The 13,901-nt window shown below is 48.6% G+C and overlaps 1 protein-coding gene and 1 pseudogene across 3 annotated transcripts in view; both read right to left on the bottom strand.

Annotated features, from left to right (window-relative positions):
- Positions 1-13,901, bottom strand: part of fam189a2 (family with sequence similarity 189 member A2) — an 89,112-nt gene that overhangs the window by 29,842 nt on the left and 45,369 nt on the right. For all 3 annotated transcript variants that reach the window (XM_080188368.1, XM_080188367.1, XM_080188369.1), the window contains 2 exons: positions 5,938-6,072; positions 3,918-4,025 (listed from right to left, as the gene is read on the bottom strand). In XM_080188368.1, coding sequence (XP_080044494.1) covers positions 3,918-4,025; positions 5,938-6,072 — 243 coding nt within the window. The remainder of the gene's footprint in view (positions 1-3,917; positions 4,026-5,937; positions 6,073-13,901) is intronic.
- On the bottom strand, positions 12,433-13,086 carry LOC145342853 (beta-crystallin B1 pseudogene; annotated as a pseudogene).

The raw sequence follows: 13,901 nt of genomic DNA, 5'->3' as shown, positions 1-13,901 counted from the left end.
ACATAGATTTGGGGGGCACATGCAGCCTACATCTCCCTATGTCTGTGACCCTCATTAGATCTACTTCTCTGCACATCTCTGGGCCTCTCTTAATGCAGTAAGAAGTCTGACAACACCAGATTAAAGTCCAACAGGTTTATTTGTTAGCAAAAGTCACTAGCTTTCAGAGCGCTGCCCCTTCAAAGGGGTAGCACTCTGAAAGCTAGTGACTTTTGCTAACAAATAAACCTGTTGGACTTTAACCTGGTGTTGTGAGACTTCTTAACTGTTTTTACCCCAGTCCGCCAGCATCTCCACATCATGTCTCTTAATGGTCTGCTTAGTTGTGGGATTCAGGAGTGAAAGTAATAGGGTAGGAGTGAAAGTAATAGGGTAATTGTTATGGGGGATTTTAACTTTACTAACATTGATTGGAATAGCTATAGCTCTAGCTCGTTAGAGGGGTCAGTTTTTGTTCAAAGCGTGCAGGAAGGTTTTTTAACTCAATATGTAGATAGGCCAACTAGAGGTGAGGCTATATTGGACTTGGTGCTGGGAAATGAGCCAGACCAGGTGCTAGACTTGGAAGTTGGTGTGCTTTTTGGTGATAGTGACCACAATTCGGTTACGTTCACCTTAGTGATGGAAAGGGATAGGCATGAACCTCGGGTCAGTAGTTTTAGCTGGGGGAAGGGTAACTATGAGGCCATTAGGAGAGAATTAGGAAGCATTGGTTGGACTAGGAGATTACAGGGACTGGGAACGTCTGAAATGTGGAGTTTGTTCAAGGAGCAGCTACTGTGGGTCTGTGATAGGTATGTCCCTGTCAGGCAAGGAGGAATTGGTAGGGCTAGGGAACCGTGGTGCACGAAAAAAGTTGATTTGTTGGTTAGGAAGAAGAAGGAGGCTTATGTTCGGATGAGGCTTGAGGGCTCGGGTAGTGCAGTAGAAAGCTTTAGATTGGCTAGGAGGGAGTTGAAGAGGGAGTTAAGAAGGGCTAGAAGAGGGCATGAGATGACTTTGGCTGATAGGATTAAGGAGAATCCTAAGGCGTTCTATAGGTATGTCAAGAATAGAAGGTTGGTCAGGGCAAGATTAGGGCCAGTTACAGACAGTAGGGGGAAGTTGTGTGTGGAACCGGAAGAGATTGGAGAGGCATTGAACCATTATTTCTCTTCGGTGTTCACACAGGACGATATGAATGTAGCTGAGGAGGTCACTGGGGTGAAGGGGTGTAAAATAGAAAGTATTGTAGTTGATACAGAGGATGTGTTGGATATTCTAGAAGGGTTGAAAATAGATAAGTCCCCTGGTCCAGACGGGATTTACCCTAGGATTCTATGGGAGGCAAGAGAGGTGATTGCAGAGCCACTGGCTCTGATCTTCAGGTCGTCGTTGGTCTCTGGTATAGTACCGGAAGATTGGAGGACAGCGAATGTTGTCCCATTGTTTAAGAAGGGGAGCAGAGACTTCCCTGGGAATTATAGACCAGTGAGTCTTACTTCTGTAGTGGGCAAGGTTTTAGAAAGAATTATTAGGGATAGGATTTATAGTTATTTGGAGAGTAATGAATTGATTAGAGATAGTCAGCATGGTTTTGTAGCGGGAAGGTCGTGCCTTACTAACCTTATTGAGTTCTTTGAGAAGGTGACCAAAGAGGTGGATAGGGGTAAGGCAGTAGATGTGGTATATATGGATTTTAGTAAGGCGTTTGATAAGGTTCACCATGGTATGCTTCTGCAGAAAATGCAGATGTATGGGATTGGTGGTAATTTAGGTACTTGGATCAGGAATTGGTTAGCAGATAGGAGACAGAGGGTGGTGGTTGATGGTAATTATTCATCATGGAGTTCGGTTACGAGTGGTGTGCCTCAGGGATCTGTTTTGGGGCCACTGCTGTTCGTAATCTTTATTAATGATCTGGATGAGGGTATAGTTGGGTGGATTAGTAAGTTTGCTGATGACACCAAAGTCGGAGGTGTGGTAGATTGTGAGGAAGGGTGTCGAAGTTTGCAGGGTGACTTGGACAGGTTGCAGAGCTGGGCCGCGAGGTGGCGGATGGAGTTTAATGCGGAGAAGTGTGAGGTAATCCATTTCGGTAGGAATAACAGATGTGTTGAGTATAGGGCTAACGGGAGGACTTTGAATAGAGTGGAGGAGCAGAGGGATCTAGGTGTATGTGTACATAGATCCCTGAAAGTTGGGAATCAAGTAGATAAGGTTGTTAAGAAGGCATACGGTGTCTTGGCGTTTATTGGTAGGGGGATTGAATTTAGGAGTCGCAGCGTCATGTTGCAACTGTACACAACTCTGGTGCGGCCGCACTTGGAGTACTGTGTGCAGTTCTGGTCCCCACATTACAGGAAGGATGTGGAGGCTTTGGAGAGGGTGCAGAGGAGGTTTACCAGGATGTTGCCTGGTATGCAGGGGAGGTCCTATGAGGAGAGACTGAGGGATTTGGGGTTGTTTTCACTGGAAAGAAGGCGGCTAAGAGGGGATCTTATAGAAACATATAAGATGATTAGAGGTTTAGATAGGGTGGATGGTGATAGCCTGTTTCCTCGGATGGAGAAATCTAGCACGAGGGGGCATGGCTTTAAATTAAGGGGGGGTAGTTATAGGACGGATGTCAGGGGCAGGTTCTTTACCCAGAGGGTGGTGAGGGACTGGAATGCCCTGCCTGCTGCAGTTGTAAATGCGCCTAGTTTGGGGGCGTTTAAGAGATTGGTGGATAGGTTTATGGACGAAAAGGGAGTGGTTTAGATTAGTGGGTCAATGTTTTTTTTTAAAAATAAGACTGGTCGGCGCAACATTGTGGGCCGAAGGGCCTGTTCCGCGCTGTAATGTTCTATGTTCTATGTTCTATGTTCATAACAAAAATAACACTCAGTTCCACAAATAAAATACAGAATAGTCTATGAGACAGTCCAATCATCTCCTCTACAAAACTCATTTAACTCAGTTAAACTCAGTTGATTTAATGTACTCAATTTAATAATGTATAATCTATTGATGTAAGATACAGAGTGTCGTAGATTTTTCAGTCTTATTCAGTAAATTAAGGAGATCTGCATTTTGCAATGTGTTGTAATTGTTTGTATCAGGAAATGTTCACAACTAGGCAATCCTTTCATTATTTTATACTTTATTTTTATTTTAATACCTGTCAGTAACAATGTCATGAATTACGATTACATGCTTTATTAATAGAATCATCGCAATTTAACACACGCTGCCAGATGATTTTCCAATGAATTAATTAATGATCTATCTATCTACCCACAACCCCAGTGCTTGGTCCAAACCTATCCTCACTTGATAACGCCCACCACAATACATGAAGGGGCTCCACCCCCGCAGAGAGAGATTAGATATAGTTGTCACTAGCCCTGAGGGTATTAGTGAAAAAAGTCCTCAGAAAAAATAAAGAACTTGCATTCATTCAGTGCCTTTTGCACCCTCAGTACATCCCAAAGCACTTTACAGCCAATGAATCTCTGCAGACTCGATGGGCTGAATGGCCTCCTTCTGCATTGTAAGGATTCTATGGAAGTACTTTTTGAAGTGTTGTAATGTGGGAAACACAGCAGCCAATTTACACACAGCAAGATCCCACAAGCAGCAATGTGACAATGAATGGACAGTCTGTGCTGATGTTGAGATACTTGGCCAAACAATGGGGAAAACTCCCCTCTTCTTCCAAAGGCATCGCGGGGATCCTGTGCATTCACCTGAGAGGGGAGGCAGAGCCACAGCTCAATGTCGCGTCTGAAAGACAGCTCTGTCACCACTGACTTTCTCACTCAGAGATAAGAGTGCAACAGATTTTGATTGGGAATGTGGCCTTTTGGATAAGGCACTGATGGAATCCTGGCCACCACATCGATAGATTAGCAACGCTGGCCTTTGTCGCATATATAGAGGGTCAATAAACTCACCGTCTGGGGTCGTCTGCCAACGAATATCTGGAGATACTGCAAAGCAGCAGCCACAACACACACGGTGGTGGTCAACGCATTCAATACACAAATAGCAAACAGTAGGTCCTGTAAATAAGAGAGGAAAGAACAGAATGATTCAGCATTCACCATGCAATGTTAAACTAGGAGACATCCCATAAAACACCAACATAAGACAACCAGTAATAAACACATGGGGAATTCAGGAGAAACCTCTACCCAGAGAGTGGAGGGAATGTGGAACTCAGGGAGTGGTTGGGTGAATACTGAAGATAAACTCAAGGGGAAAGTGGATAAACAAAAGCAGCAGAGAAGGAGCAAAGATTATGGGGTGTTATGTTAATGGGGTGAGATGAGAAGAGGGATGGTTGGCGGCTCATGTGGAGTTAGAATAGATAGCAGGACTGAATGGCCTGTGTCTGTGTGGGAGACTCTCTCTGTCTTACTGTAAAGCACCTTAACGCATGGAATCATAGAACCCTACACTGCAGAAGGAGGCCATTCAGCCCATCGCGTCTGCATCCACCACAATCCCACCCAGGCCCTATTCCCATAACTCCATGCATTTATCCTAGTTATTCCCCGCTGACACTAAGGGACAATTTAGCATGGCCGATGCATCTAACCAGCACGTCTTTTGAATTGCAGAAGGAAACTGGAGCACCCGGAGAAAACCCACATAGTCACGGGGAGAGCATGCAGACTCTGCACAGACAGTGACCCAAGCCGGGAAACGTACCCGGGACCCTGGCGCTGTGAGGCAGCAGAACTACCCAACTGTGCCACCGTGATGCTGGATTCCTTTAAATCAGCATGGCATCAACATGTTACGATACAATTTGACTGGAGAGTTTACCCATTAGGAGAGGCTGAGTTGGATTGGGAGGTTTTTGTTTGCTGGGATCTAATCCCAGAGTGTACAGTCATGCTCTAAGACCCACTTAGGGCAGGGCAATGCCAGCTTTTGGGTGCCAATTCCCTGTCTGGCTGAGTGGCCTGAGACCTCTGGGTCCGGAATGAGATAGTCTGGATTTGGCATCGTGGCTGTTTTCCATTGTGGAAATTACAGCCAGGCCATTCATTGAGTGATTGTTCACACAGCCTCAGATGGGACGTAAGAACGTTGGAACACGGGAGGCTATTCAGCCTTTCAAACCTGTTCCTCCGTCCAATGCGAACATGGCTGGCCTATACCTCAGCTCCATCTACCCACCCTTGATTCTGTAATTCTTGCTTAACAAAAATCTACCAATGCTGCTTTTGAGATCTTCAGTTGATCTCCAGACTCTGCAGCCTTTCAGGGAAGAGAGTTCCAGATTTTCACTCCCCTTCTGTGTGAGGGAGTACTGTAAGGTTCTGGACTCCCCATACCAGAGGGAAGGATTTCTCTCTATCAACGTCATTGAATCCTCAAATTGAAGGTGTTTTCTGGGAGTGAACCAACTTCCTCCACAGGCCGCTCGCTGCCCTTGGCTTGGAGAACCAGGTATATCATTTCATTCACAGCAAACAGCATAGGTTACACAAATCATAGAATCCTACAGTGCAGAAGGAGGCCATTCAGCCCATTGAGACTGCACCGACAACAATCCCACCTGGGCCCTATCCCCTTAACCCGACATATTTAGCCCAATAATCCCTCTAACCTACACAACCCGGGACACTAAGGGGCAATTTAGCATGACCAATGCACCTAGCCTGCATGACTTTGGACTGTGGAAGGAAACCAGAGCACCCGGAGGAAACCCATGCAGACACAGGGCGAACTTGCCCCTGGCGCTGTGAGGCAGCAATGTTAACCACTGTGCCACCCCAGGGCACAGAAACCCCAACTTCCCAGTGCACAATTACAATGTGCTTTGTGGCTTTGAAACATTTCCACTTTGTGCCCATATTAATCAAATGACCCCCACTGTTCCCGTTGATTTGGTTTACTCTGACGGTTAAGAGTTAGCCAACATCTTAGCTAAGGGGGTTCCTCGTTACGTCTGAACTGTACCTTTAGCACCAGTCGCACTGTGTCGCAGGAGACGGAGAGAACCGGGTATAATATCAATATCTCCTTCTTATCATTGCATTTCATCGTCTGCTTGTCATCACAGCAAAAGCAACTATTGCCCTCCACAACCTTAACCTTTAAGAACAAAGACAAAAAGAAGTTAGAGAGGTTGGTAAGAATAACACTGGGCAGCCTTGTGTAATCAGATTGTCTGATACATTCACTGTCTGTAAGTGACCAATCCACACCAAAACATACGACACATCTCTGGGTATTAGATTCTTACACACTGACAGTTACTTCTTGATAGTGAGGTTTGAGCACATAAAATCAGGCCAACATTCCCACTGCAGTGCTGAGGGAGTGCTGCACTGTCAGAGGGTCAGTGCTGAGGGAGTGCCGCACTGTCAGAGGGTCACTGCTGAGGGAGTGCCGCACTGTCAGAGGGTCAGTGCTGAGGGAGTGCCGCACTGTCAGAGGGTCAGTGCTGAGGGAGTGCCGCACTGTCAGAGGGTCAGTGCTGAGGGTCAGTGCTGAGGGAGTGCCGCACTGTCAGAGGGTCAGTGCTAAGGGAGTGCTGCACTGTCATAGGCGCTGATTTTCAGATGAGAACTTAAACCAAGGTCCCACTTTCCCACTCAGTTATGTGCGCTATTTCTTGAAGAAGAGTGGGGGATTCTCCCTGATATCCTGGGATCAATATTCAACATTTGTGAAAATAAAGTCTTTTCTTGGCCAGTATCATATTTCTGCTTGTGTGAACTTCCTGCGCACAAACTGGCTGCTGTGTTTCGTAGATTACAACACTGAGCACTTCTTTTCAAAAGTATGGGATTGGCTGCAAGGCATTCTGGAATGGCCAGTGGCTGTGTGAGGTGCTGGGAAAGGCATGACTTCCTGTCCCACTTTTCACCAACCATTGATTATCCACTGATAGATTCCAAAAGATGTAAATGTGATACGTCAGCTCTGCAAGTCCTAGTTAGACTACATCCGTGTTCAGTTCTGGGCAGCACGGTGGTTAGCACTGCCGTCTCAGAGTGTCAGGGACTCGGGTTCAATTCCCAGGTTGGGTCACTGTCTGTGCGGAGTTTGCACGTTCTCCCCGTATCTGTGTGGGTTTTCTCCAGGTGCTCCGGTTTCCACCTACAGTCTGAAAGACGTGCTGGTTAGGTGCATTGACCCGAACGGGTGACAGAGTGTGGCGAGTGGTGGAATTTCACAGTAACTTCATTGCAGGGTTAGCCAGTAAGCTGTACTTGTGACTAATAAATAAACTTTAACTTTACATATACAAGCCTTAAAGGGAGTGCAGCAAACATTTACCAGAACGGCACCTAGGTCTCCAAAGGTTACATTACGAGAGGAGATGACACAAACAAGGAATTCACATGATCAAGAGGTGAACTGAATAAAAGTTTCCCAAAACGTTCTGATGGTTTAGAAAAAGAGACAATGGGACAAATTTTCCTGTCCTGCTCACCATGGGAATCACAGCGGGCGAGGGGTGGACCATGGAATGGCTTTGCGTGGGATTTTCCAGTTTTGGGGCGAACGCAGCAGGAAAATCGCCCCCGCAGTGGTTTTCACTGCTTGAGCAGCCCTTGGCGATTGGGAATATAGTCTAAAAATCAGAGTCAAACCATTCCGGAGTGAAACTAGGAAATATTTCCACACACAATGGGTGAGAGAGGTTTGGAACTCAGTTCCACAAATGCAATTAGCACCAAACCAACTGTAAATGTTAAATCTGAGATTGATAGATTTCCCGTCACTGAAGATATTAAGAGTTTGCAAGGTCAAAGATGGGAATAAGGACTTTGATCAGAGATATGCCATCATCTCAATGACTGGGCGAACAGTCTTGAGAGTTGTATGGCTTCTTCCTCCATCACCTTGTTCCTAAGTTACGATGATTTTGCATTGCTAATTGTGGGAGCCATAGAGTCACAGAGGTTTACAGCATGGAAACAGGCCCTTCAGCCCAACTTGTCCATGCCAACCCTTGGACTGCATTCATTTCTGTAAGGCCCGATCTTACAGAAACGCATGCACTCCAAAAATATTTCACTGGCTTCGGGATGTCCTGAGGTTGCATAGGCGCTATAGCAATGCAAGGTTTTTAAAAAATGCTCATGACTGCCAATGAGAAAAGAAGAATTCACCTTCGCCACCCAAAAACATTGGCATAATTTGCATCATTTGACATCAACTGCATTCAAAAGCAATCATTTCTACAACAGTCAATATCGCAAGTAACATAGCAGATATCAATCACTCTGAGACACACCACTCAACACTGCAATTAGCAAAATCACTTACCTCAAGCATTCTGACACCAAAAACAATCAATAAATTTATTTTCCAGACCTCTGAGGTTTGATAACTTCTATTGTATAAAACTGAACTAACTTTAGAAAAAGCAGACAGTGTTTTAAGTGTATTTGATAACTTTGAGCTCACTTCATTCCTTCAAATAGTTAGCCTGTGTTTGCATTTAAAGTTAAAGAAGGTAACAGTTTGCTGTCTGCGCAAAAAACTCATTTCAAATTAGAACAGTTCATGTCATTATTCACTTACAGAATGCATTTGAATGCAAAAATGATCCATTGTTGGACGGTCAGTGCTGAGGTTGACAACTCCATTACAGTACTGAGGGAGTACTACATTGACAGAGGATCAGTACTGAGGGAGTGCCGTACTGTCAGCAGGTCAGTACTGAGGGAGTGCCACACTGTCGGAGGGTCAGTGCTGAGGGAGTGCCGCACTGTCAGAGGGTCAGTACTGAGGGAGTGCCGCACTGTCAGAGGGTCAGTACTGAGGGAGTGCCGCACTGTCAGAGGGTCAGTGCTGAGGGAGCGCCGCACTGTCAGAGGGTCAGTGCTGAGGGAGTGCCGCACTGTCAGAGGGTCAGTGCTGAGGGAGAGCCGCACTGTTGGAGGGTCAGTGCTGAGGGAGTGCCGCACTGTCAGAGGGTCAGTACTGAGGGAGTGCCGCGCTGTCAGAGGGTCAGTGCTGAGGGAGAGCCGCACTGTTGGAGGGTCATAAGAACATAAGAACTAGGAGCAGGAGTAGACCATCTATCTATTTAACTATCCTTGCCTTAAAAACATTCAATGAGGTAGCCTCAACTGCTTCATTGGGCAGGGAATTCCACAGATTCACAACCCTTTGTATGAAAAAGTTCCTCCTCAACTCAGTCCTAAATCTGCTCTCCCTTATTAAGAGGCCATGCCCCTAGTTCTAGTTTCACCCGCCAGTGGAAACAACTTCCCTACTTCTATCTTATCTATTCACTTCATAATCTTATATGTTTCCATAAGATGTCCCTTCATTCTTCTGAATTCCAATGAGTATAGTCCCAGTCTATTCATTCTCCCCTCAGAAACCAACCCTCCAGAGTCAACCTAGTGAATCTCCTCTGCACCCCCTCCTGTGCCAGTATATCCTTTCTCAAGTAAGGAGAGCAAAATTATACACAGTACTCCAGGTGTGGCCTCACCAGCACCTTATACAGCTGCAACATAACCTCGCTGTTTTTAAACTCCACCCCTCCAGCAACGAAGGAAAAAATTCCATTTGCCTTCTTCATTACCTGCTGCACCTCAAGCCAGCATTTTGTAATTCCTGCACAAGGACACCCAGGTCCCTCTGCACAGCAGCATGCTGCAATTTTTTACTATTTAAATAATAGTCCATTTTCTATTATTCTTGTTATTCCTACCAAAATGGATGACCTCAAACTTAAACATTGTACTCCATCTGCCAGACATTTGCCCACTCATTTAGACTACCTATATCCCTTTGCAGACTTTCAGTGTCCTCTGCACACTTTGCTCTGCCATTCATCTTAGTGTCGTCCATGAACTTTGACACATTATACTTGGTCCTCAACTCCAAATCGTCTATGCAAATTGTAAACAATTGATTTCTCAACACTGATCCCTGAGGCACACCGCCAGTCACTGATCGCCAACCAGAAAAATACCAATTTACCCCCACCATTGCATTCTCTTAGTTAGCAATCCTCTATCCATGCTAATACATTACCCGTAACACCGTGCACCTTTATCTTATGCAGTAGCTTTTGGTCGGTACTAAGGGAGTGCCGCACTGTCAGAGGGTCAGTGCTGAGAGAGTGCCGCACTGTCAGAGGGTCAGTGCTGAGACAGTGCCGCACTGTCAGAGGGTCAGTGCTGAGGGAGTGCCGCACTGTCAGAGGGTCAGTGCTGAGGGAGGGCTGCACTGTCAGAGGGACAGTGCTGAGGGAGTGCCGCACTGTCAGAGGGTCAGTGCTGAGGGAGTGCTGCACTGTCAGAGGGTCAGTACTGAGGGAGTGCCGCACTGTCAGAGGGTCAGTGCGGAGGGAGTGCCGCACTGTCAGAGGGTCAGTGCGGAGGGAGTGCTGCACTGTCAGAGGGTCAGTACTGAGGGAGTGCTGCACTGTCAGAGGGTCAGTACTGAGGGAATGCTGCACTGTCAGAGGGTCAGTACTGAGGGAGCGCCGCACTGTCAGAGGGTCAGTGCTGAGGGAGCGCCGCACTGTCAGAGGGTCAGTACTGAGGGAGTGCTGCACTGTCAGAGGGTCAGTACTGAGAGAGTGCCGCACTGTCAGAGGGTCGGTGCTGAGACAGTGCCGCACTGTCAGAGGGTCAGTACTGAGGGAGTGCCGCACTGTCAGAGGGTCAGTGCTGAGGGAGTGCCGCACTGTCAGACAGTCAGTGCTGAGAGAGTGCCGCACTGTCAGAGGGTCAGTACTGAGGGAGTGCCGCACTGTCAGAGGGTCAGTGCTGAGACAGTGCCGCACTGTCAGAGGGTCAGTGCTGAGAGAGTGCCGCACTGTCAGAGGGTCAGTACTGAGGGAGCGCCGCACTGTCAGAGGGTCAGTGCTGAGGGAGTGCTGCACTGTCAGAGGGCCAGTACTGAGGGAGCGCCACACTGTCAGAGGGTCAGTGCTGAGGGAGTGCTGCACTGTCAGAGGGTCAGTACTGAGGGAATGCTGCACTGTCAGAGAGTCAGTACTGAGGGAGTGCCGCACTGTCAGGGGGTCAGTGCCGAGGGAGTGCTGCACTGTCAGAGGGTCAGTGCTGAGGGAATGCTGCACTGTCAGAGGGTCAGTGCTGAGGGAGTGCCACACTGTCAGAGGGTCAGTACTGAGGGAGTGTTGCACTGTCAGAGGGTCAGTACTGAGAGAGTGCCGCACTGTCAGACAGTCAGTGCTGAGAGAGTGCCGCACTGTCAGAGGGTCAGTGCTGAGACAGTGCCGCACTGTCAGAGGGTCAGTGCTGAGGGAGTGCTGCACTGTCAGAGGGTCAGTGCTGAGGGAGTGCTGCACTGTCAGAGGGTCAGTGCTGAGAGAGTGCCGCACTGTCAGAGGGTCAGTGCTGAGAGAGTGCTGCACTGTCAGAGGGTCAGTGCTGAGGGAGTGCCGCACTGTCAGAGGGTCAGTGCTGAGAGAGTGCTGCACTGTCAGAGGGTCAGTGCTGAGAGAGTGCTGCACTGTCAGAGGGTCAGTACTGAGGGAGTGCCGCACTGTCAGAGGGTCAGTGCTGAGGGAGTGCCGCACTGTCAGAGGGTCAGTGCTGTGGGAGTGCCGCACTGTCAGAGGGTCAATACTGAGAGAGTGCCGCACTGTCAGAGGGTCAGTACTGAGAGAGTGCCGCACTGTCAGAGGGTCAGTGCTGAGGGAGCGCCGCACTGTCAGAGGGTCAGTACTGAGAGAGTGCCGCACTGTCAGAGGGTCAGTGCTGAGGGAGCGCCTTATTCTGTGAGATGTCGTCTTCCAGGTAAAACCAAGGTCCTGTTTGCCATCTTAAGGGAGCTAAAAGATCACGGTGGCACTAATTCGGAGAAGAACAGAGGCGTTCTCTTGGGTAACCTGGCCCAATAGCGATACCCCAAACACCATGAGTGAAATGCGATTATCCAGTCACGGTGTTGTTTGTGGGATCTTGCTGTGCAGAAAAACAGTTGCTACCTTTCTTACGCTGCAACCGTACCCACACTTGAAATAAGTACTTCAATGGCACATTAGGAACCACCCTGAGGGCAACGACCTTTAACCCATGACCCCTGAATCTGGTCAGTCAGCACATTTGGCCGGTTTCTGGGCAGGTTGGTCTGAGATGCCCCCCCCCTCCGACGTGCCCCATATACAGGGTGCTAACCCTATTGCCAGCCTCGCTGTAGCTGATGGATTGGCAAAAACCAAGAAAGATGAGGAGGACAAAAGGTTTCGTTTGAAGTGAGTTTATTTTTCAGAACCATTTCATTGATGTTTGTAAAAGTCACATGGGACAATTCGGGAAGGGGATCGAGATTCGCCAACCTCCCCACCACCCCCCCCGCTGAATAATCTGTGCGCCCTTTGCCAGTCCGGAAAGTCTGTTGAATGTTCTTTGTTGAGAAGTTGCCCGTCTTCCTGCACCATCCCGTACTCACTCACTGAGCCCACGTCGCTCCGTTCACCCCCAGCCTCGGGTCCACTTTCGGATTCTAGTTAAAACAGCCGGTTTTGTGCCACTGGCTGTCCCGGATTCGGCGCATGGACTGGACCTCCGGCTTGCGGCCGCCCCACTGGTTCCAGTGCCGGTAGTCGTTCCTCTCCAACACGTACTGGTAGCCGCGGTAGCCCGGGTACTGGTAGCCCACCCAGGGTCCGCAGGCCACGCTGATGCTGCCCACCCTGTCGGTGAAGCCGTAGGAGTAGAGGCTGGGGACGTCGTTGTCCACGATCTCCATCTTGCGGCCCTTGAACTCCGCCATCTCGTACAGGCAGATCTTGTGCTGCTCCGACTGCACGAGGATGGGCCGGAAGGACATGATGTACTCGCTCCTGCGGCTATTGGACCAGGAGTCCCAGCGGGGATACTCCCCCCTCTCCAGGACAAACATCTCTCCGCAGAAGTTGGCCTGTTCGTAGAACACCCAGGGCCCGCAGTCGATGCGAACGGAACCCACGCGATCAAAGCCACTGTCGCACAGGTTCACGCACTCGCTGGAAAACTCCTTGCAGCGGCCTTGGAAGTTCTCATACTCGAAGACCCACATCCTGTAGGAGAACATGCCCATTTCTTGGTTCCTGGGCTGCAGGTTCTTCCTCTCAGTCTGAGGGGTGGTGCGGCCGGCCTTCTCTGTCATGGCTGTTGGCGTTCAGCTCCGGGAAGCCCGACTGATGATCAGGGGACACTTGGCCGCCTCTTTTATACTCTGCTGGGAGCCCAGCGGGGGATTACTCAAACACAGAGGAAGTGCAGAGTCAGCGGCTCCGAGAGAATGAAAACCCGAGTCATCAGGAGTGAGCACACGTGACACGGAGAGAGGAGAAGGGAGAGAGAAAGAGAAAGCGAGAGTCAGCAAGACCTGCTCTTGCTCTTTTCATCACCGGGTACAGAATTCTGGGAACGTTGGAGAGTTTGGTTCCAATATCAGCGTCGATTCGATATTCCAGAGCAAGTACGGCACTATCCACCTGTGGCTATTTCTAAACAATCCGACATGTTTGTTCAAAAATATATCTGCATATATATATCTCTGCAGCCCCGTAGCACTGCTGCCTCACAGCGCCAGGGACCTGGATTCAATTCTGGGCTTGGGTCACTACCCGTGTAGAGTTTGCACATTCTCCCCATGTCGGTGTGGGTTTCCTCCGGGTGCTCTGCTTTTCTCCCACTGTCCAAAGATGTGCGGGTTAGGTTGATTGGCCGTGCTAAATCGCTCCTTAGTATCAGGGGGATAAGGCAGGTAAATAAACGGGGTTACGGAGATGGGACCTGGGTGGGATAGTTGTTGGTGCAGATTCAATGGGCTGAGTGCTCTCCTCCTGCACTGAGGGATTCTAAGATTTTATGTCCCACGTACGAATGCAAAAACGTCAGATTGTTTGGTTCTACACTTTGACAAGTTAAGCAACAGATAAAAATGCTAAGATTGCTATTTCAGCTGGATGGAGGCAATCTGTTGTA

This window comes from Carcharhinus amblyrhynchos, chromosome 5, assembly GCF_965287045.1.
Source record: "Carcharhinus amblyrhynchos chromosome 5, sCarAmb.v2.hapA, whole genome shotgun sequence".
NCBI classification, from domain to species: domain Eukaryota; kingdom Metazoa; phylum Chordata; class Chondrichthyes; order Carcharhiniformes; family Carcharhinidae; genus Carcharhinus; species Carcharhinus amblyrhynchos.
The sequence above is the reverse complement of the archived record's forward strand: the minus strand, read 5'-3'. Positions and strand labels throughout refer to the sequence as shown.